Here is a 23,443-nt window from a genome sequence, read left to right as displayed (position 1 = left end):
CACACTGAACTATATCCCCAGCCTTTTTGAGTCAGGGTCTCACTCAGTTGCTGAGTTACCCAGGTTAGGGTGGGACTTGCAATCTTGCCTCAGCCTCCCAGAGTGCTGGGATTACAGGCACGCACCATCACACTTGGCAAAACTTACATAATTTAAAACCAAGAGAGGCAGGTAAATACAGAGAGAAAATGACCATCTTCTATCAGGATTCATTTGGTTTTATTTTCAAGTTTGGAGATTACAATGTTTCTGATGTTTAATCCATAATATCAAGACCCATTGCACAGTAATGCAGAGCAAAATGAGAATTTTGGTAAGTATTTTTCACAGCACCTAATAACTTCTTCACTGGATACAGAAAGAAATAATAGCCTTTTCCCCAGAACAACTTTCAGAGTGTATTTTCATGAGAAAACATACAGGAACTTTTTCAGTCTTGAAGGCAACACCTAAATACTTCCCAAGTTACAAAAAAACAGCCCTTTCTCCCTTCACCCTCCCATGCATTCCTGCCGCTACTGTCCCAGGATCTTCATAGCTACTTACTACTTACCAAAAACAAAAACGAAAGAAACAAAAGAAAACAAAGGGATAGAAGCCCAAGGCTCTGCTGGTTCCTGGTCTGAGGCTACTGTGTGGGGCTTGGGGACCTGTAAGTGGCTGCTGACAGTGCATCCACAGAGCACCCATGACATCTGCAGTGTCACTTGCTCATGAGACAGATGCCTGACTCCTTATCTGTGTGCAGGTCACTGTTGTGATGCATAGTGCACATGATCTCCCGGGGAAATCGGCTCTGTATGCTTAGGAGACTGGCAGGCTCTTCACCTGAGCCACTGGAATCCCCGAGTCCACACCCTATCATCTCACACAGACACGAGTGTGTCCACACATACGGGGAACTGAATCTCAAAGGTCTTCTTCCCCTCCCCCCCCCATACTGGGGACTGAATCCAAGGCTCTCACACTGAGCAACAACTCTGAACTTTTTAACAATTTTAATTCTTTGAGACATGGTCTAAGTCATTAAGTTGATCAGGCTGGTGCTAAACTTCTGACCTGTCTCAGCCTCCCTGAGTGCTGGGATTACAGCATGTGCTTGAATCTGAAAGACTGAAATGTAGATAGGAACGTGGTGTCTGTCTGTAATCTCAGCTGCTTGGGAGGTTGAGGCAAGAGGATCCTAAGTTTGAGGCCAGCCTGGGCAAATTAGTTAGACCTTGTCTCAAAATAATAAAGGAGTGGGGGCAAAGCTCAGTGGTGGAGCACCTGGCAAGCCTGTGCAAGACCTCGGTTCCACCCCCAGGAGCCTCTCCACAATGCACAGAAGACTGATCCCTTACAAGGTTACTCCCATAGCTGAGCTGCAGTGACTCTGGGACCACACATGCTCTGCATCCAGCCCTGATTTAAGTCACCTACTACTGTGTGACAAGCAAATGACTTCACTTCCCTGTGTTTTGATTGCCCCATCCAAGAAATGGGTCACCTCCCACTAGCCCCCCACAGGAACCTGGTGCGGGCCTCTCGGTGTCAGTGGGGAAAGCGAGGCTGTCCACAAACTGGAGGTGGTTCCTAGCTGCGCCAGGTCACAGGTGTGTAGGGATGGGAACCTCAACGGGAGGAAGGCAAAGACCTAGAGTGAACCTGCTTGTCAGAACCACAGCCTTGATTCTGGCACCTTCCTGGGTCTACAAAGCTCTGCTACGTGAACCCCAGGTCTTTATTAATGTGGTTCCTTTTAGTGGGAAGGGGCCCACAACTTTCAACAAGTCTCTTTGTTTCCCTTTCATGTGGGGGATGGAGCCAGGGGCCTCGTGTGTGCCAAGTGAGTGGTCACCCAGAGCTGCAGCTGCAGCTCCATCCACTGCCCAGACTGGAAAGACCTGAAAGAACCCTGCACCCACAGCTGGTCAGCAGTCCAGCACTTGTCTAGCATATCTGAGACCCTAGATTCTAAGCCAGCACTACACCTACCCCACAGAAAGAACAAGAAACAAAAAGGTGTGGTACAAGATGCTCACACTGGGGCCCCACTGGTGCATCTCCAGACCAGAGTCCACTCTACTTCCCAGGCTGGGCTGTAGCCACTAGCTGGCCACTGGCCACTGGCACCAGGCTGCCAGACTCTGCTGGTGTGTGCCGGAAGCAGGATGAACACTGAACAAGGGGCCACGAATGGAGACCCATTGTGGGGACACTGAGGTTGGGGTGATGGTAGGGACCACCACATGTGGCTGCAGAGGAAGAAGGTCTGGTCCTTGTGTCCCCAGAATGGACCATTGCACTAAGCTCGTAAGGGACAGGGAGCACAAGGCCAGAGCAGCGGCCAGGGATAGGGTTTGAGAAACCCTCACTGACCCCCGTGGAGCATGGAAGGAGGGTAAACTGGCCTCCTGATGCCCATTACTCCATGCTGATGCCTACTTCCAAAGCAGCCTGGCTGGCAAAGGGTTCAGCTTAGGGCAACCTAAAACCTGAATGTATTCAAATAGAATTTGATCCACATTCAACTCAGAAGCATCCTGAACAATGTGTCTAATGCCAGAAAGAAAGAGAAGGTGGGCTGTAGACAGGAAAGACCGCCCAAAGATGCATCCACCAGAAGTGCGATTTTCAGCCACAGCTGAAATCGGCTGTGACCTACCTCTCTGACGTGATGATGGGCATGTTGGTCTCCACATCTGTAATGGCAAAGGAGCTCCATTAGTTCCAGACGTGTTTCCCCTAAGCGGGAAAGTCACCCACTAACAATCAAGGAAGGGGAGAACTCAGGTCCCAAAGTCACAGCCTGGGAGGTGACAGCTGACCAGTCAATGATGACCTCAGAACCGGCCATCACCCCAGCTCAGCAGAGACAGCAGGTATCACCAGCACAGGGCCCTGAGACCCCCAGTCACCTGTATGTCCAGAGGGGCTGGGAAGTATGCTGGGTGGCACCACGAGCCTAGGTATGGATCTAGGTGTCTGGGCTCTGGCTCCAGCTCCGGATACTGGCTGGGCCACATCTCTCCCCGTGAAGTGCTTCTGGTTCACTGGAGGGTCAGGTCTTAGTTCTGGTCCCCAACCTAGTAGCTTCCTTCAAAGGCAAGAGAGGCCAGGCCTAGGTGCTGCTCAGAGTTCAAAGCCCAGGAAAGGGTAGAGTTGCCAAGGGCAGTGGAGCTATGGGCAAGAAAATCCATGCTTGCTTGATTTGCTGTTTTATTTTGGTTTGTTCTGAGACAGGGTCTCACTATGTAGTTCAGGCTGGCCTCAAATCACAGTGATTCTCCTTCCCTAGCCCCAAGTGCTGGGATTACAGGCACATACCACCACTCCCAGCTTGGGTTAATGTTCAAAGCAGATGGATTCTGGGGTATTTTATTAGGCACCATTTTTCTGTCAGAGAAAATGGAAAAAAAGTCTATCCCACTAAGTCTGAGTAAGTATTGGTTTCAGTTACTCAAAGAGTTTCTCTCTAAGAGATTATGCAACCCAACCTGACATGCTTGTTTGGGTATCTTATTTCTATTTAAAAAAAAAAAAACAAAAAAAACCAACTACTTTTTAAAATCTAATTTTATTTTGTAATTATTACTATGTTGTACATTTACAAGGTTCCAGACTTAAATCTGTATGGTCTCACTTCTTCCCATCCTATTTCATTCCTCCCTAGAGACATTTTAAAATGATGGTTTAGCTGAGCATGGTGGTAAATGCCTGTAACCCCTGCATTTTAGGAGGCTGAAGCAGGAGGATAGAAAATTTCAGTGCAGGCTGTCTCACAAAATATTAAAAATAAAAAGGGAGGGGGGCGGGGGATTATAGCTCAGTGCAAAAGCACCATGGGTTTAATCTCAAGTACTGAAAAAAATTATGTTTTCTTGTTCCATTTTTATTTTTGATTAAATTTATTTTTAATCTCATATATGAAAGTACATAGTAATGGAGCAACATGATATTTCCATACCTGTATACACAGTGTAAATCAGGTTGTACACACTTAACTCCTTAAATCATTTTTTGTAGCAGTATTGGTACTGATCTAGGCCCTGGCTAAGTTCCCAGCTGGCCTTGAACTTACAAATCTCCTGCAGATTTGTAAGTGGCACTACAGATATGTGCCACTGTATGAGGCAAATTCTTTCACTTTCAAAACCACAATAAGCACATATTTACACACCCTTCTTCCTAGATACAGCACGGCACACAGAGCCCGTCGCCTTCCTGCCTGTGCCCTGCGCGGCGCCCTTCTGCTGGCGTCAGGTCGCACCCAGCCTCTGAACTTCACAAACAGTGCTGTCAGGAGAAGCCTTCCACTACTTCCTGTCCTGTTTTGGCCAGTACATCTTGAAGACCCATTCCAGGAAGTTAGGGTGCCGGTTAAAAACAAAGCATGTGATGGGCAACTGCACAGCCCCAGGCACTATGAAGCTGGACCTTCACCCCTGCAAAAACCTCTCAAAGGGAAAGAAGACCAAATGCAAGGAGCTGAACCCGTAACACTCAGAAGAAACAGGGGAAAGCCTGGGTTTGACACTGGTTTATTAAAAAGAGTACCAAAAGCACAAGCAACAACAGACAAAACAGATAAACCAGACTTAATTAAAATTTAAGTCTTAGCTGGGTACGGTGGTACACACTTGTCATCCAGCTATTCAGAATGCTAAGGCCAAAGCAAGAGGATGGCAAGTCTGGGGCCAAGCTGAACAACTTAGCAAGACCCTATCTCAATAAAAACAAAAACGAACTACAACAGAAACTTAACCACTTAAGACCTGTTTTAGGGGGCACAGGGCAACACAGAGAATCAGACCCAGGGCTCATACTTGGTAGCTGAATGCTCTGCACTGAGCTCCCAGCCCAAGATGATTAGTATTTAGAAAGTAAGCAAGCAGAGGTTGGCAAGGATGTAGAGAAACCGCAAGCCTTGCGGCACAGCTGATGGCGGGGTACAACGGTGCAGACCTTGTGGTAAACAAGTTGTTCCTTAAGAAGTGAAACACAGCCATGTGCGATGGCGCACAGCTGTGATCCCAGCACTTGGGAGGCTGAGAAAGCAGATCATGAGTTTGAGGCCTGCTCGTCTCAAAAATAAAACAAAACAAAAAAAGCAAAAATAGTTAAAAGTTAAATGTGGGGGGCTGGGGCAGAGTGATAGAGTGCTTGCCTAGTATTCAAGAGTTCCTGGGTTTACAAAATAAGTTAAACAGCACAACCATATGACTTAATAATTCCACTTCTGGGTACACACGAAAAAGAACTGAAAAGAGAGACTCAAACAGGTATCTGGAGGCCAATGACCACAACATTATTTACAACAGCCAAGATGTATAAACAACCTCAGTGTCTAGTAGCAGGTGCATGGATAAACAAAATGTGGCTGTCTGACCACACACTGGAATATTATGGAGTCATGAAAAGGAATGAAGTTCTGATATTGCCATGGCACAGATGAACCTTAAAAACACTATGCTAAGCAAAAGACGCCAGACACAAAAGGACAAATATTGCATGAGTCCTCTTATATAGAAAATATCGAGAAAAAGAAACTCATAAAAGTTACCAGGGACTGAGGGGATAGGAATGGGGGAAAAGGAAACAGGGAATGATACATGGTTTTGTGGACACTGGCAGATTCCCTTCTGGAGGGGAACACCACTGACTCCCACCGGCAACACATGAAAGTGCATTTCCCAGGGCCCCAGCATGGGACCTGTTACACTTCTGCACTTCCCTGCAGAACTGGCAACTTCTCTTGACAACGAATACTTTCTTATAATAAAATCTCTTAAAAACCTTATCTAATTATATCTTAACCAGATGAAACTGATGCTTTTAATTTTCCCTGTTTTCAATGGTGCCAGAAATGGAAACTTCCAACGTACCCATTACCACTCTGCACCTTACTGAGGTGAGATCCCAAAGTCTACTGGGCCAGAAAGCACTGAGGAGAGCATGCATTTACCTTTCCATTTTGCAACCAGCTGCGAGTCCGACATGGAAAAGTTTGGACGGCTTCTTGAGAGAGTGCCTTTTCCAAAATAACCCTTCCGGGAAGAGAGGAAGGAATTAGTTTGTAGTTAGACACACCTCCCAGAAACAGCGAAATGCAACTGCTGGGGTCACAAGTGGCTCATCTCCCTCTTCTTGGCTGTCCATGATTATTCATGATTTGTGTTTTCTGTGACTCTGCCCTCTAGAGGAGCAAAGGAAGTTTGCAGTGTGCCTCATTGACCTGACTCTGGTCTGGGTCTGACACACAGAGGACACAGGTGGCGGGGACAGAGACTGCTGTTTGCCTGTGGATCGGGAACACTGTGTGCCTGAGAGACACGCTGCCCAGGCCCTCTGCACCCCAGAACTGAAGTGCTCTCCCTTGGGGCTGATCCCAAAAGCAACATGTAGTTACCCATGCTATTTTTGTCACCAGGTGTTCAGCCTTGCACTAAATTCCAGCCCCAACCCTTTAAAAATTCTTTATTTTGAGACAGTATCTCACAGACTGGTCTCAATCTTATGATCCTCCTGTCTGGGCCTCAGAAAACTAAAATTAAAATAAAAACCCTTCACCCTCCATGTAGATCTAACAGCCAGAATATACAAAGTGCATGGCATTTATAAAGACTGTTGCTTGACAGGGAGTACAAATGAAGACCTCGATGTTGAGCCATGGAGAGTCAAGGTCTGTGCTCACCCTCAGAGGCAGGGTGCCTCTACCTACTCCTGTAGTCTCTGGAGAGGGCACAAGGAAGGTGACCCAAGGCCGCTCGCTGTGTGCCTCAGGCTGTGAGCGGAAGCTGGGACCCAGTTCGATAGGCACGCTGTGGCAAAGGGACCGTCCTAACACTGGCTCATGGGGTCAGGGGCGTAACTTGGTGTCAGAGTGCCAGATCCTTGGTTTACTTCCCCAAAACCCAATATTAAAACTGCACAGTTGTGGTGCTTGCACCCTCTCTAAATTTAAGGTAACCACTGCATTGTGCATGGACAGAGGACCAGCTTTATCGTTGTAAATCAGATCTCAATCAAGCTGTTTTTTAAATACCCCTAGTGCTAAATGAGCTTCAAGGCAAAGGAATGAGCGAGCTACCAATCTCAACCCAGGCCGTCATTACTAGAAAACAGTAAAAAACAGACCTTGCCCCCATCTAAGATGCCCTTCGCCGGAGAGAACAGTAAGAAGTGGGCGCTCAGAAGTCTCAGCTGACCTGTCCGGGAGCACGAACGAACCTGGAGGAATGTGATGGTGGACAGGGGATGCTCTGGTTCCAAAGCACATTTCTGTAAGTGGCACCTTTGCGCTGCTTTTAATCACTGCAGTGCAGGCTGGGGTACAGTGGCTCCCACACAGCCCACTACTCCCACAACATGCAGCTTCAGGCACCTGATGCCAAGTGTGCAGGACCAAGCTGGCAGGGCTGGGGGAATGGGGTGCTGCTGACACTTACTTTCCCATATAGCTGCTCCATGTCCGCCGGGCTCCTCACAATCACATGATTGTTGATCATCTCAGCACGGAATATTCTGAATTCCTTCTGAGGACCCAGGTCCCGGCCAAACAGGATCGGCAGAGGAGACTCATAGCTCTCATACACTCTTCTTTTCCTCTTTGGTGCATGGAACACAGCTTCTGCCATCCCTCAAGGGCAAGCGCTCTTCAAAGAAACAGCTACCCATACACTGATCGTTTACATGCAGTCTTGGAAAGGGCTGCTGCAGTCTGTGGGGAAAACAGGATCTTTACAAAATCGTTACCCAGAAGAAGGGGAGTCACAACAACATGCTGTACAAGCACATCACTGAGAGCATCTCAGGCCCACAGCCCCCAGCGAGGTGGGCGCCGTATTTCCCTGGAAAGGGGACACTGATGCCAAGGGACAAGTCCCAACCTGCAGCAAGAGGTCTCCAGGGAGCAAGTGGCCCTGGATCCCTGCCTGCCGGGACTTTGTCCCTGGATTCACTCAGCCAACCATGTTTCTTGAGGACTTTTAGGGCTCCTTGTAGTCATAGGATGTAAGATGAAGCCAAGTTAGCAAATTAAATCTAGCAAACGCTCTGCACTCCAAAAAGGCCTTGAATACATCCAAAACATTGGATCCATCACTCCCAGGATCAAATTCAATGGTTAGGGTCAGCGTTGGCCTTATGGGGAAATTTGATTTGGTTCTCATCCAATTGGTTTACACCCAGAATCATGGAAGAATTAAGTTTGTAACCTGAGGGACTAGTGTACTCATAACTAGGTATCTATGATCGAAACCTTTCTTAATATGTTAATCATTTCTTTATAAAACTTGTTTATTTGTTAGAGTTCTTCAGAAAAGAGAACCAACAGAATGTGTACAGTTGGTCCCTTACATGTAGGCTCTATATCCGGAGGTTCAACAATGGGGAGACGATATGCAGAAAAACTGCTTCCATGCTAGTTATATTATATACAGACATTTTCCCCTTTTCCTTATTCCCAAAACTTTACTGTGTAACAATATTCGCAGAGCACTTGCATCACCTTAGGTAGAGGACTCTGAAATGATAACACATGTACATGGAGAAGAGGCTGTGTGCAAGTACTGTGCCATTTTACACAGGGGCATGAACACCCTTACACCTGGGTATCAGTGGTTAAGTCTTAGAACCAATTCATCTGCGGATCAAGGGAAACTGTTCTCCAGCTCAAGTGTATGAGAGGAAATCATCCTTGTCGGGGCTGGGGATTTAGCTCAGAGGCATAAGCACCTGCCTTGCAAGCAGGCAGTCGTGAGTTCGATCCCCGGTACCCATAAAAAGGAAAAAGACAAAAAAAAAAAAAAATCATCCTTGTCACCCCATGACCTTGATGGCATTAGAGAACAGCATAGCAAGATCTTGAAATGCCAAACACTGAGCTACGGCAGGACCCTGCAATTTCGCTCCTTGGCACAGTTCATGGAAAAGTTTGTACCTGACTGCTCACAGCTGGTGATATTCAGCCACAAATGGATTCCACTCAACTATCCACCACAAGTGGATAGTTGATCAACAAAACCACACAACGGAACCTTACTCAGCCACCAAAAAGGCGTAAGCTCTGATACACTTTACAACAGAGACTTGAAAGCACTATGCTGAGTGAACATTCCAGATACAAAGACCACTGATGAGATCGCCAACATGAAACACTCAGAACAGGCAAGTGTGCAGAGCTGGGCGTTGCCGGAACGGGAGAAAATGGGAGTGACTGTTAACAGACACAGGGTTTATTTTGGGGCTGAAGAAAATGTTCTAAAATTAGATTGCAGCGAAGGTGACAGCCATGTAATTCTGTGAATCCTACTGAATTGTACGTTTTAAAAATGATATTTTATGGAAAGATACATCTTGAGATGATATAAAGCTATTATTTTAAACAATTCGTAAAGAGCAAAAGCATCTTCCAGGCTCTATACTGCAAGAAAGGCATCATACTGTCTCAAAAAGTAAAAAAGGCCAGGGAATGTAGCTCAGTGTGATGGCCCTGGGTTCAACCCTCAGTACTGTAAGTAATCAATTATATTAATTATATTTATTTTTAATATTATATTTATATTAATTTTATTTATTACTATAATTTTCTTCTTTTTAAAGAATGACTTCATAAATACCAACATCAGCTTTCTGGAGACGATCGAAAGGAACTGTCTCACAAAGCAGTTCCCTTTCCAGGAGAGTAAAACTCAACAGAGAAAGCTTCATAAGTCTTTCATGCTGAGCCTGGTGTGGTGTGCACACCTGTAATCCCAGCATGAGGCAGAGGCAGGAGGATCTCAGCGAGGCCTCAACCAGCTGGTGCTACATAGTGAATTCAAGGCCACCTGGACTACACAGCGACATCCTGTCTCAAGGAAAAGGAAACAAAAGGAAAAAGACTGACTTCTTGCTGAAGCTGGAAGGCAAAGCAGAAAAGAAAGGCTGCCCCTAAGGCCCTTCGCATCTGCGCTCAGTGCCTTGACAGCAGAAGAGGGGACCGCGAACCAAATGAAATCTCATCACAGGCAGGTATGAACTCCAGACCCCGAGTGCCACCTGAGCTCGGGTGCCCGATGACAATGACTATCTGTACCTCACAGAGGCCAAAAGTGAGACAGTGCGGGATGGCAAGGCCTAAGGAAGCCGGGAAATCGATGCTCAGGAGAGGCTCTGTGGGTAGTCAGGGATCTGGACGCGGGCTGGGTGTGTGGCTCTCAGTGCTGGAGATCACACGCGGGGCTCCGCCCACGAGCTGCATCCCAGCCCACACACCGAAGACTATGGCGCCCCGGGGCGCACGCGCTTGCAGGTCGGCATTTTCCCCGTCCCCAAAGTGGGCCCGCCTAGCTCTGAAACGCGTGCCGTCCGCATATTTACCTAGCCGCTCTTGGATGCTCTCCGTGCGGGCTCGTGGCAGACACTCGGGCCAGGAGGCCACACGCCTCCCCCAGCCAAGGCAGCCACCTGTCCCCGGAGCCTCCTCCGCAGCCCCAGCTCCGGGAGACGCGAGCCCTTCCCCGCCAACCCTGTGGCAAGGGGGTCGTCTGGAGACCCGCGCCTACAGTGCAAGCCCCAGTCCTATCCGACCCCGGCCTGGCCTCTCCGCGCTCTAGACCTCACCTGACTGAGCCCACGCGCTTGCTGTTACCCGGCAACGCCACACCGGCTGCCGTCAAGCAGCGAGGCCGCAAAACTAGCTCAGTGCGCAGCCGCAAGCGCGAGGGACGCCCGGCCGGGTCTTCTGGAGTGCGCCTGCGCAAGGCTCCCTGGCGGGATTGGCGTGTGTGCTGGTTCTCCACCGGCTGGGAGGCAGAGCACGTTTGTCCTGGCTTCACTACGGGGACGGTTCTCGGTTACTCCTCGTAAGACTCCTTTTACAAGATGAGAAGCGAAACTACCTGTCCTGTGTCGCATAGTCACGTGGGTGGTGGAGTAAGTGGGGATGCCACCGGCCTGCATTCAAAGACATCTGGGGACCTTGACCTCAGCCTGTGCCGTGTGACCCGGACCTGGGAACCTGCGGTGCAAAAGGCTGTGCTGCAGGGAGCATACAAGGGCGCCTCCTCCTGAGACCCTGCCCAAACCCGGGTGTGGAATCTCAGCTCAGTCCCCACCACCACTCCCACTGGCTGTGTGAGTCATTCGGGGACCCAGAGGACTCCAGAATATTGTGCCTTCCACCTAGAAGAGGATGGCTGAGACTTGAGTGACAGGAAGTGTGACAGCCCCCTAGGCCCTGGTGGACTAGAGCAGCCCTGACAGGGAGGCTACAGGAGCCTTTCCAAGTGGGCAGGAGGCAAAAGGTCACAAGGAGGGCGATAGGGACTGCTGGGTGGGGCCTTCTCCAACCTTCCTTGCCCCTGGGCCTTTGCACGCCCTGTGCCTGTGCTGCTGTCCTTTCTGGTTGTCTTTCAGGTGCCGCCTCAGAGTTCACCCGTGCTGGGCCACCTGCTTGAGTGACTGGCTTCTGCGTTCTGCATTATCTGGCACAGTCTGTGTTGACCCAGTTTCCTGCTGTTTCTCAAGGGTCTGTGAGCTCTTGGGAGATCACAAGATCACAGTGTGGCGCTCACGGAGTGCTTAACCCGTGTGGGCCTTCACTGCTGGTCCGGGAAGCACAGGCTTCAGACAAAGCAAAATCCAAGAGTTCTTCCCCCTCTCCCTCTTCTGTCTGTCTGTCTGTGTCTCTCACTCTCTCTGACTTCCCTTGTGGGACTGAAGCCAGGGCCTTCACAGTGAGCTAAATCCCCAGCCCCTTTTTTACTTTATTTTGAGATGGTCTTTCTAAATTGCCCAGGCAGGACTCGAATATAGGATCCTCCTGCCTCAGCTTCCAGACTACTGGGGTTACCTGTGTGCTCCCCACACTCAAACAGCCCGTTTCTCATTGCTCCAACGAAGTATGCAGAGCTGGGAAACGTGATAGCGGCTTGTTTAGGTCACCGTGCTGAAGATTCAAGGGCAAAACGTTCACATGGCCTGATCTTCTACATGGTGCATGGGAGGCCCCTTGAGAGACAGAGTGAGCAGTTAAGGGGTTGTACTCTCCTGCTACTGCTCTTGAGAGCCCAGAGGACGCTAGGGTTCCTTTCCGCAGGCAGCGCCCCCTGCTGGCCACCCTCAAAGCACACCCAACCCAGTTGGTGAGAGTGGATGGGCCAGCTGCAGGCAGTGCTGTGCCCAGGCAAGCCAACGTCAGAAGTAAGGGCCGGCTGGGCACCTCTGTTCTGAAATGCTTGGGGCCAGAAATATTTTAGATTTTGGAATCTTTGCAAATACAAGATGAAGTATTTTGGGAATGCCAACCTGGTCTATGCTTGGAATTCATTTCTTTTGCCCACATCTCCTCCATACACACAGCCAGAAATAGTATTTTCAGGCCCTGCATTTTGAGTGTGACCCATCACAGGAGTGCAAGTGTAGAATTTATCTCTGATTTTGGAGCAGTTGTGGCTTTCAGGTTAGACAAGCAGCCCACACTGGGTTTTGCGCTAAAGGGCTTTAACAACACAAGGGTCTCAGAGGTAGTCCATTTGGCTTCCTCATTTATCTGAACTCAGACACTAGCAAGGTAACTGTAAGTCTGAATGGGCTGAGATAGAGCCCGGCTTCCTACTGACTGTCAAGGCATCACCCTGAGCCCTCTCCCCACAGACAGGCCAGAGGAAATGGCAGCAAACGGAAAGTTCTTCCCAAGACTTTCTCTTGTGTCTGCATTGCAAACCTTTGGTTACAATCACTTTTGAATACACAGGAAAACAAGGAAAGTACTCTTATAAATAACCATTTGCACAACCTTTGGTCTTTGGTATCTTGTTTCTTTGATACTCTCCAAGTACACATTTTTATTTCCAAACTGGAGTAGTTACAGTTTTGAGACAGGGACTCACTGTGTTGCCCAAGATGGTCTCAAATTCTTGGACTTTGGGTGAACTCCTGCCTCAGCCTCCTGAGTAGCTGGAGCTATAGGCACAAGCCACACTAAAGTATTTTCAAATACTTTAGTCCCAGGTGTGGTGGCACATGCCTGTAATCCCAGTTTTTGAGAGACTGAGGCAAGAGGATTAACAATTCAAAGAACAGCCTGGGCTACATAATGAATTCAAGGCCAGCCTGCACTAAGACCCTGTCTCAAAACAAGCAAAGCCCGAATAAACCACTCCAGAAACAAGTGTCACAGAAAATTCCCCGTAGTTCTTTGAGTGTATTTCCAGTAGACGGGCTTAGCTAGTACATATGTGTACAGCGATGTGTGTGGCAGAATCGAATAGTTGATTCTCATTGTTTGAGACAGTCCTCCCCTAAAGTTGCTGAATCAAAAACAAGCAAACACAGCTCTGCTGCTCCCAGAGGCAACAGGGGCTGGGTTCCTGGGTATCTCTGATGGAAGCATTTCCATCACCTGATCAATGTAGGGCCTTGTTCTCCAGGTTTCTATTTAAAGCTGTCTTATATAACATCAATTGTTGATTCATTAACGTGGAACTCCTGGCCAACAGCTCAGCAACTGTCACCCGAGGGCAGCTTATTTAACCCCCAACCTTCCTCCAGAGAGGCATAGCCCCTGGGCAGCCCTCATCGCCCAGCGTGGATCCTCAAAAAACAGCTCAGTCACTAGCAAAAGCACCGAGTGGGTGGCCAGGATGGCAGTCCATAAAGTGCACTTGTTTATGTTTGGAATGAGACAAGAAGGGGGCGTGCACTGGGTGACTAGGGTTCTTGGCCAAGCTGGCCTGTGTGCGAAGGTCTACAACTGTCAGGCACTGGCTCTGAGGTCACATGTAATTTTTTGTGAGGGGATGAATTGCAAATAAAGAATCTGAGAAGAGAAAGTATGGAACCTATTTATCCAGTTACAATACTGAGATCTCTAAAGGGGACACTTGTCCTTCACGCTGTTTGTCTGTGACATGAGACACAGAACCACTGCGTAATATGCAGGATGCTTTAAGAAAAAGTTGTTTGGGTTGGGGATGCGGCTCAGTGGTGGAACTCTTGCCTTGCATGCACAAGGTTCTGAGCTCAATCCCCAGCACCACAAAAAGAAAGGTTTAGCTCAGCAGCATAAGTGCCTGCCTTGCAAGCAGGCAGTTGTGAGTTCAATCCCCGGTACTGATAAAAAGGAAAAAGACAAAAAAAAAAAAGAAAGAAAGAAAAGAAAAAGTTGTTTTCCAGGCATGCTGGTGCACTTGTGGAATCCCAGCACGTGGGAGGCTGAGACAGGAGGATCTCAGAGTTCAAGGTTACAGTAAGACCCTATCCAATAAAAAAAAAGTTCATTTGAAATCCAGGTTTTCCTGGATATCCTTTTCCTTTCCTGTTCTTTGCAGTGCTGAGATGAGTGCAGTGCTTCGTCTGTGTCTCTGTATTGGTATGTGTCACCCTACTGTCAGTTTACTGAGTGTTTACCAAGTGTTTACCGGGTGCCAGCCACCGTGCATCCACTGTCCCCTCCCCATAACAGGCTTGTGAGACTGTGTCCTTGCTTCTCCCTGGATGAGCCACCTTGCTTGCCCATAATTTCTTGGGCAATAGTGGAGGCCAGGGAGGGCCTCAATCTGAGGACTCCTAGGCTTCCCTGTAATCCATCATGCTGGACTCAGGAGAGGACCTTGCATTCCATGTGGAAATAGAAAAATGACCGACAGCATCAGGAGGGGTGCAGGGCCTGAGGGCTTCCCATCAGCTGAGCCTGGAAGGTGGAGACAGGAAAGGTGGCATGGGCCACCTGTCACCCATTGGCAAAGCTGGGCTCTGAGGTTCTGCAGCGGGGAGGAGCAGGCCAGCCAGGCAGGGCAGGCGGTCAAGCCTGATAAGGCTCCTTAGATGGGCCCAATCTGCAGGAGTTCATTCAGGCTTGGCTTCTGGACTTTACCCCTCAGACAATGGGGAGCCACAGGCTTTTCTGAGCAGGGCTGGGCTGTTGCCCCACTGATTTCCCAAGACAGGCTGAGCCGTGCAGTACCTGAGAGGGGCCACCAGAAGGAGACATTTCAGCAGATTGGACCCAGGCTCCTGGACACTGCTTTTTGGATTGAAAAGGAGGACAGGGTCCCAGGAAGCACTTAAAGCCAGCATTTTCGAACACAAACAAAGCACAAAGCCTGCGGGACAAAGAGATCGGGACATCGTCCTGCTCAGCCACTGCAGAGACTTAGGTACTGCCCCAGCTCAGAGGGCGTGCAGGAGAAGGCAGAGTGGGGTCACACTGTCCCATGCACACCAGAGCAGAAGCCCCATCAGCTCCTGGGTCACTGGCAAGGAAACTGTGGATCTGAGGAGACATGGACCAGGCTGTGGGGCAAGGAGACACCACATGCTGAGAGGTGGGTCTCCTGAGTCCCTGCGCTGTTCCGGCTCAGAACCCTGTGCAAGGGCTGGGCGCCGTCTCTGGACCCAGCTGTGCTGGGGAGACAGCCCACTCCCTACCGGGGTGCCCACCAAGGGGCCTGGTTCCAAGGATGCTGGCTCCATACAGTCTTCTGGAGAAACTTGGGCAAGTATTCCGAAACAGACACTTAGCAAAGGATTTTTATTTAATCAAACCCTATTTTTAAAAAAAAAAAAGGAAAACGACCTGAATGTCCCTGCCTGAAGGATAGACATATAGAACGTAAGGTAGGACAGCCCCACGGGGGAATACTATACGGCAGCTGAAAGGAATGCATTTGGCCATATGGTGGCACATGCCGGGGATCCCAGGTACGTAGGAGGCTAAGGCAGGATGATTCCCAAATTGGAGATCATTCTTGGCAATTACTGAGACCCTGACTCAAAATAAAATAAAAAGATTTGGGGGAGGACCCAGGGAGGTAGCTCAGAGCTCCCTAGATTCAATTCCTCATATGAAAAAAAAGGGATAAAATTTAAAAACTAATGAAGTCAAGGTGCACATGTTGTATGAATCATACAACACCATATGTGTAGTTTAAAATATGTAAGTGCCTGCCTGGCAAGCATGAGGTCATGAGTTCGATCCCTGGTACATCCCCAAAATAAGAATCAAATAAAATACAAAATACCAGGTATTCGATGTACATATAGCTATGTTAAATTATTTTAAAGACCTCAGAAGTCGGAGCACGTAAACTGTCAGTTCTCTCTGGGACTTTGGTAGTAGATAAGGAGGCCTCAGCATTATATCTCTCCTGCTTTATTTCTTAAATAAACCGGAAGCTGTGTGAATATAGGTGACACTTACATTCTTTTCTCTTGGTGCTGGGGCTGGAATGCAGGGCCTTTGCACGGAGCTGCACTCTGGCCCTCTTTTTGGTTGACATAGGGGCTCACGAAGTCATTAAGTTGCCAGTTGGGTCTCGAACCTGAGATCCCCCTGCCTCAGCCTCCCACAGTGTTAGCATGGCAGCTGTGTGGCACCCACTGGCCTTGGACACCTTTCCATGAGTATTCTTGGTGGCTTTGCCTACTCTCCAAGTGGAAATCAAGGGTGATTCTCACCGAGGTCTTTTCTGTCCCCCGGGCAGGGGTGACCGGCACGTGAAATTGAGCCAACACTCTTCTCTCCTAAACTCCTGTCGCCTACAGGATCGGGAGGCTGCCAGGCATGTCACGCACTGCACAGTGATGTGTGCTCAGTGACAGCTGTGTGTGCCAGCAGCTGCCGGCTGTGCTGTGCTGGGTGTGCATGCGACAGGTACAGGTGCCCCTCGCTGGCACCTGGAAGGCCTCCTTCCCAGCACAGCCACCGTCGCTGAGCCTTATGTCGCTCTGCCTCCCTCGTCCCTCCTCCTTCCTATCTGTCCCTTTATACAAATTGCATGAGGTGCATGTGTCGTTTTGCTTTCTTTTTCTCTTGTTTCTGTTTTTGTCTTTCCACTTGCTGTGCAGTGCAGGCCGGCCTTGGACTCACTGTGTAGCCCAGGCTGACTTGAATTCACAGCGACCCTCTTGCCTCTGCCTTCAAGTGCTGGGATTGCAGGCATGTACCACCACTCCTGGCAGAGCGCCTTACTTTTCTGGACTGATTTTCCCACTCTTTTATCCCTGATTACATCTCTTATAGTAAATGCTTTTATTCTTCCCATTTTAAAGATGAGGAAAGTGACAGAGAAGTTAAGTAGTTTACCCGGGTAACGCAGGCCTAAAATGGCAGAGGTAGATTTAAACCAGTCCTGCAGCCACCAGGCCCTTTGTCAGGACTGATGCTGTGTTGCTGTGCTGTGTTTTAGCGTCTCCTCTCTTATCCTAAAAAGTAGACCAACGGGCTCCCGAGATCCGGCCATGATGGAACTTAGGCAGCTTATTCGCTTGCCTTCTTTGTAAACGCCCATGGCGCGGACCAGGAAGAGAACCAGCGGCTCCAGTGAGCCTACCAGGCTAAGAATTAAGCACCACCCCCATAGCAATTGGGAATAGACGTCTCAGCATCTCTTGCAAGGATGGCTATATGCAATATAGCAAATATGGGGGATTTCCTTCTGTCTTCTGTTTGAAGGCAAAGGTTGTTTTCACTGTTTTGATTTGTTGTTTGTTTTGCTCTATTCAACACTCTGTTTCAATTGGTTTTATACGTTCTGTTTTTGGTTTGATTTCGCTATACCTAATTCACTGGAAATCTATTGTGAAGATAACGAGATATTCCATAGTACCTATTAGTACCATCCCAGGATCCTACTGTGAAGTTCTGTACCAGTGTCACTGCATTGTCTCGATTGGCTTTGTTCTGTTGTAGTTTTACTACCTTCAAAATAATTTTTTTTTTAAAAAGTAGACCAACGGAACCTTTTGTGTTTTATTTTTCTCTCATCTCTTTGTGGCAGAACCACATGAAGTCTCCTTGGTTCCGAGTTGCTTTTGTCTTGTATGATCCGGTTTCCTGGGAGCTGAAGAAGCTCCATTGGGTCCCAGAAGGAGAGACCTGGCCAGCCTGAAACCAGCTTTCCCTCATCAAATGTCAAAAGGCTTGAATTCCAGGCAAACCAGGAATAATGTCCCAGTCATCAAATTTGAAATCAAACTTCAGCAAAGACATGTATTTGCTGCCAGAAAGCAAATAGCTTTTTCTTTTCTTTCTCATTTTTTTAGCCCAAACAAAACATCCTCTTATGAAATATGTCTAATTTGCAATATTTACTTTCCCTTTATTTAATAACAGGAAAGGCTTTGCCGGACTTTTGTTGATTTTTGCATTTCTTATTAAAATCCTTAAGGGGGTTTTGGGGGAACTTAATCAGCAAAAAGGAGGAGGAAAAAATCTCATCTGCATTCCACAGGACTCATTAACGGAGGAAGCGGCTGTTTGTCTAGAAGCATTGTCTGGTGGGCAGGCACTCTGTCCCCGGCTCCTTGTGCAACGTCCCTTTCCACACAGCATCCTGAAAGGAAAAGGTCTTCATAACAACTCACTGAGCAATGTAGACAACCTCCCATTTTCGAGGCCCAGAGAGGTAAAGTGACTCGCTAAAGGTCACACAGCTGGATAAGAGCCCAAGGTGACAACGCTGTGGATTTCACTTGTGGTTCCACCAGTGTGACAATTCCTGGCATGAACTCCCTTAAAGTTCTCCCTCTCAGGAGTGTGGTCCCAGAGTGAGACCTCTGTTAGCTTTGGGGCCCCTGCATTTCTGTTTCTGTTCTAATGTAAATACTTATCCGTGTGGGCGTCACGTTGCTACCCAGGCCTGGGCACCCAGGCTTGGGCTAAGGGCCCAGGTCACTGCTGCAGCGTGGCATTGCGATGCCACCCTTCCCCGGACACAGAGGTTGCGGGAGCTGGGATCTGTATGCCAGGCCTGGGAGGCCAGGGAGCCCCTGCCCACTGGGCTTCTGGCCAGCATGAGGCTGTGCGTCAGGGAGAGCTGAGGTCGTCCAGGCCACAAAGGCTCTGCTGGCCTAGCAGGGGGGATGCTGTGGAAGAGACACTCACATAGAAGGCTGTTCTGAGGCTCTGAAAAGCCCACTTAGCAGATGTCGGAGCCAGTGCAGAGGTGTTGGCCAATTCAGGGGCCCTTCTAGGATGAGGGGACTGGGGACACACAGTCAGTTCAGGGCCACCAGGCAGGAGCCAGGAGTGGTGGTCTGTACCTTGAGTCCCAGCACTTGGGAGGCTGAGGCGGGAGGTTAGCTTGAGTCCAAGAGTTCAAGGCCAGCTTGCATAACACAGGAAGACCCTGTCTGGAGAGAGATGGACATGGAGAGGCGAGGATGGAGGAAAACAAAACCAGCCAAGAACAGTAGGAGCTAAGTGGTGTTCTTGGGAATTCAGGTCCTATCCTGAGGGTGAGGGGACACCAGGTAGGGCTGAAGGGGGTCCAGAAGACCCTGCTGGAGGCCTAGGACAGAAGCAGGAGGAGTCAAGTGTGCTAACCTGCCACCCTGACGCTTCTGCCCCTGCTCCTGGACCCACCTCGGAGCCCCCCCCCCCCCCCCCCGTCCCCAGATGCCCCAACCCCCACTCTGCTCCTGGAACTCGGCTCCGAGGTTGTGATCCGCCTTTGCAGACTGTCTCCAGGACTGCCAGCCTTGAGGCAGTCAGAGCACCGAGAGCTGAGGTGGGGCCGAGCCCTCAGGAGCCTGGAGCCATCGCCCTGACAGGGCCTTCCTGGTGTGGCAGGACCCCCTCCACAGCCACCTTGTCCCAAGCGGACTCCTAGCTGTGCAGCAGGAGGTGGCACTGGGGCTCAAGCAGAGGAGCCAGGAAGAAGCACAAGGCCAAGGGCAGGGATGCAGATGACAGTGTGGCCGGGTCCCCAAGGGGGAAATGCATGCTAGGGAAAGGAGGGGCAGATACAGAGGCAGGGGAAGCCGGGGACCAGGAGCCCCAGCCCGGATATGCCCCGCCACGCCCTGCCTCGCCCTGATTCCAATCTGACGTTGGGTGGCAGCAGCGCAGCCCAAGGGAGCCATGTGTGCGCGGGGACACAGCGCCGGTCCCCTTGGCAGCCACACGTGCCCTTGTGAATTAGTAGATTAGGAACAGACAACTCACAGAGAAGTAGCAGGATGACTAAGAATCCACCCACGAAAGAGTAAGTGTAAGAGTCCCGTTCATCCTCAGCAGTACTCGGAGAAAGCTACCTTCCAACCAAACCCAGATGGAGTGCAGCCAGCAGCCAAAGAGAAAGCGTTCTCTTTTTAAACGGACCCATGTTGCTAGGAGGTCTCTGAGCAGGGGCGGGGCTCCCGGGCTGCTCTTGGGTAGGAGGTCAGGGCCAGCTGCGGTGGGCCTGTCGGTGTCAGCCTGCAGGTTCTCCACATCCCTCCTTTCTGCGGTGCTGACGTGGAACCCGGGTCCTTGCGCGTGTCAGGCGTGCACCCTCCCCTAAGCTACACCCCAACCCTGCTGCTGCTGAAGTTTCTCCAGCTTCTAGAGAAGGCAAAGGGGGCTCCCCCGGAGGAGCACTGTTCCCCACAGGTGACCCTGCAAGGTGGGGGCAGAGACCCCTCCTCCCTGAACCAGGGGTGGAGAAGAACCAGCTCCTGTCACCTCTTCCTCTAGCCCTGCGACTCTTCCTGACAGCTGCCCACTTGTCCGACTGTGGAGACCAGGTTAGGAGCTCTTGGGAGGCCCAGGAACAGCCTGGGACTCTGCCACCTTGTCTGACTGATGGGGCGTGCGCTCCACAGGGTAGTTTTAAAAAGTCTCACTGTGCTGGGGCAGTGGTGCACACCTGCAATGCCAGGACTTAGCAAGACTATCTCAAAAGATAAAAAAGGGCTGGGGACATAGCTTAGTGTGACAGCCCTGGTTCAAATCCCATTACTCGCACCCCCCCACACACACACATCCCACGGATTTAGTTCAACAGTGCTGCCAAGATTGAGAACCAGAAAACTATTAGAAAAATGGAAAATAAGCAACACAGGACAAGGTGGTGCCTTAAGAGCACCATAGGAGGCTCTCAAAAGGCAGCTTCCAGGGCAAGAGCGATCGCTTATCTCTCCCTTTCCCTGGTTCTTCTAAAAAATTGAGATGAAACTTATACATACTGCCAGGATCCTCTGTACACATGTTGTGAAATGGTCAACTCAGGTTAGGAAGGTCACCTGGCATCCCAAACTTCTATCACCCCTAGGTGCCTATCTGTTGGCTGTGATTCATTTACTCGGTGTCAGGGGTCAAACCCTGGACTCACAGGTGCTAGGCAAGTGTTCTACCATCGAGCTGCTCCCAGGCCCTCTGCTAGCAGTTTTATAGTGGATGGCCTTGTCCTTTAGTTCTCCCTATAAAATAAAGACTGTCATGGGATGTGTGTCAAACTCCTATCATCCCAGCATCTGGGAGGCTGAGACAGGAGAACTTAGCAAAAACCTCAAAATTAAAAAGAAAAAAGTAAGAAGGTGCCCAAAGATTAAAACCAAACATCCTCCATGCTGCCACGGTGGAAGGGCTCCCCACCGCAGTAAGGGTCCCTACCGCAGTGACAGCAGTCAGCCAGGCTCAGTCCCCATGGTACTGGCTCCCGAGGGCCCCACCACCACCACCACCACCACAGCACGAGACCCAGCCGAAACCGGCAGAGCCGCCACCTGACTTTTCTGGGACCGGGACGCGGGAAGCCTTGTCCTGTGTAAGCAGCAGTTGTGGACCCATGAGTGACCCAGCCCAGGAACCACAGCCCTGCACCCCCACCCAGAACCCATCTCTTCCCTTCTTCAATGTTTACTTTTTATTAGTGCATGTTTGCAGCACGCAGTGATCACATCCCTTGTGCGCCGTGCCTGACACATCTCCACTCCTTTCCTATCCCTCCCCTTCCCTGCATCTCTGGATCCCTTTCTCATTGGAGGGACTCTATCTCCCTACTTCCCATTATCTTTTGTTTGGCTCTTTATTTGTTCTTTGGGTTTCCCACACACGAGAAGCCATGTGATGGTGAAGCTTGTGCGTCTGATTTATTTCACTCACCACTATAGTCTCAAGCTGCTTCCATTTTCCTACAGAAGACTCAAGATGCCCTTCTTTATGGCTGACTAGCACTCCACCGTGTACGAAGACCACATTTTCTTCGCTCATTCATCTGTGGATGGACAGACAGGCTGCTATAAACACAGGTGTGGCGCATCACTGTATATGCCGTCGTTAACTGTTTTGGGAAGACACCTGGAAGGGCAATCACTGGATTAAATGGAATTTCTAGTTTCAGTTTCTGAGGACTCTCCACACTGATCCCCACAATGGTTGCACCAGGTTACACTCCCACCAACAGTGTGGATGGAGTCCTTTTCCCTGCAGCCTCGCCAGCATTTGTTATTGGATTTCTTGATGGGGGCCATTCTTTCTGGAGTGAGGTGGAATTTCAGCATTGTTTTAATTTCTCCAGTGGTGAGAGATTCTGGACATTTTCTCATGTATTTATTGGCTGTTTGTACTTCTTCTGGGAAGCGTCCATTCATTTCATTTGCCCACTTTTCCTCAGGTCTTTTATTCTGAGGCATCTAATCTTTGAGTTCTTCACATAGTCTAGATAGCAGTCCCCTGCTGGGGACAGCCGCGGTGTCTTTTCCCACGCTGCAGGTCGTCTCTTCACTTTGTTGGTGATTCGCTTTGCTGTCAGAAGCTTTTTAATTTGGTATGATCCCATTTGTTCATCCTTGGGGCTTCTCGGGCTGAGGACTGACCAGCTCCTTGTACGTTCAGAGTGGGCCCTTCCTCTAACAGCCCCAGGCCCTGCACCTCCTCCCTGAGAGGCTGGGACTATGGCTGCTCACTCCTGGGAGCAGATCGCCGGCTTCCTAAGCACTTGGGCACTGTTACATTTGGCCACTGTGTGGGGGACATGGGTAATGCTGAGCTGACCCCTGCCCTTCCATAGGCAGGGACGCCTCAGTGGCGGGGGGCGTGGGGGGGGGCGGAATGGAGTTTCAGCATTACAGGACCCTGTAATCTGGCAGGGATCTGCTCCTTCCCTTCAGTCCAAGAGGCCGGCTCCTCCTCTGCCCTCCAGGGGCCAGCCAGGTGCCATGCTGTGTGAACAGGGCTGGGTCTCACCTATCACAGTCTGAGGAAGGACCACAGCGGTGCTGGGTGGGGACTTTCTTAGTCTGGCTCGCCAGGAAGGAGTCCAGTTCAGGCCCAGTGGAGTTCAGAGGAGAAAGGAATTTGTAAATCGGATTTACCAATCCCCACTCAATCCTTGTAATTCCCACTTTAAATGAATGACACCATCCTGTGACCTGGATGATAGGGCCACCCAGGATGTATTCGAGGATCAGGGTGGCAGAGTGCTGGGGACAGTCCTATTGGTGACACCCACTGATGACGAGCGATGCTCACGAATGTCAGGGCTCTAGTGCCCCACACTTAGAGCCGTAGGGACATGACCTCCTGGCACACAGCCTGCTCATCTATGATGCAGGTGACACAAAGTGTCCCCGGAACCCTGGCTGCAATGGGTATGCCCTAAGGCCAGCAACCATGACCCTGGTCCTTGGCAAGGACAAGCTTTTTTTTGGGACCAATGACAAGAAGTTTAACAATGAGTTTACCTAACAAGGTGACTGACACCTCACTTGT

At 49.9% G+C, this 23,443-nt stretch overlaps 1 protein-coding gene and 1 long non-coding RNA gene across 24 annotated transcripts in view; both read right to left on the bottom strand.

Moving 5' to 3' along the window:
- Positions 1-10,669, bottom strand: part of LOC100724054 (tRNA-splicing endonuclease subunit Sen2-like) — a 66,654-nt gene extending 55,985 nt beyond the window's left edge. For 22 of the 23 annotated variants that reach the window (XM_063237843.1, XM_063237844.1, XM_063237845.1 and 19 more), the window contains exons 1-4: positions 10,345-10,581; positions 7,431-7,702; positions 5,948-6,029; positions 2,648-2,684 (exon numbers count right to left, since the gene is read on the bottom strand). In XM_063237843.1, coding sequence (XP_063093913.1) covers positions 2,648-2,684; positions 5,948-6,029; positions 7,431-7,619 — 308 coding nt within the window. In that variant the 5' untranslated portion in view covers positions 7,620-7,702; positions 10,345-10,581. The other variant, XM_063237826.1, reaches the window with a different exon arrangement.
- Positions 10,670-18,042: 7,373 nt separating this feature from the next.
- On the bottom strand, positions 18,043-20,174 carry LOC134473622 (uncharacterized). Its single transcript, XR_010043973.1, has 3 exons — positions 19,916-20,174; positions 19,012-19,101; positions 18,043-18,302 (listed from the first exon to the last, which is right to left on the bottom strand). It is a non-coding gene; the product is annotated as an uncharacterized LOC134473622 (long non-coding RNA).
- Between the last annotated feature and the right edge of the window lie 3,269 nt (positions 20,175-23,443).

Source organism: Cavia porcellus, unplaced genomic scaffold, assembly GCF_034190915.1.
Source record: "Cavia porcellus strain 051 isolate PalLab524CR breed Dunkin Hartley unplaced genomic scaffold, mCavPor4.1 scaffold_27, whole genome shotgun sequence".
Taxonomy (NCBI): Eukaryota; Metazoa; Chordata; class Mammalia; order Rodentia; family Caviidae; genus Cavia; species Cavia porcellus.
Note: the sequence above shows the minus strand (reverse complement) of the source record. Positions and strands in the feature narration are given on the sequence as shown.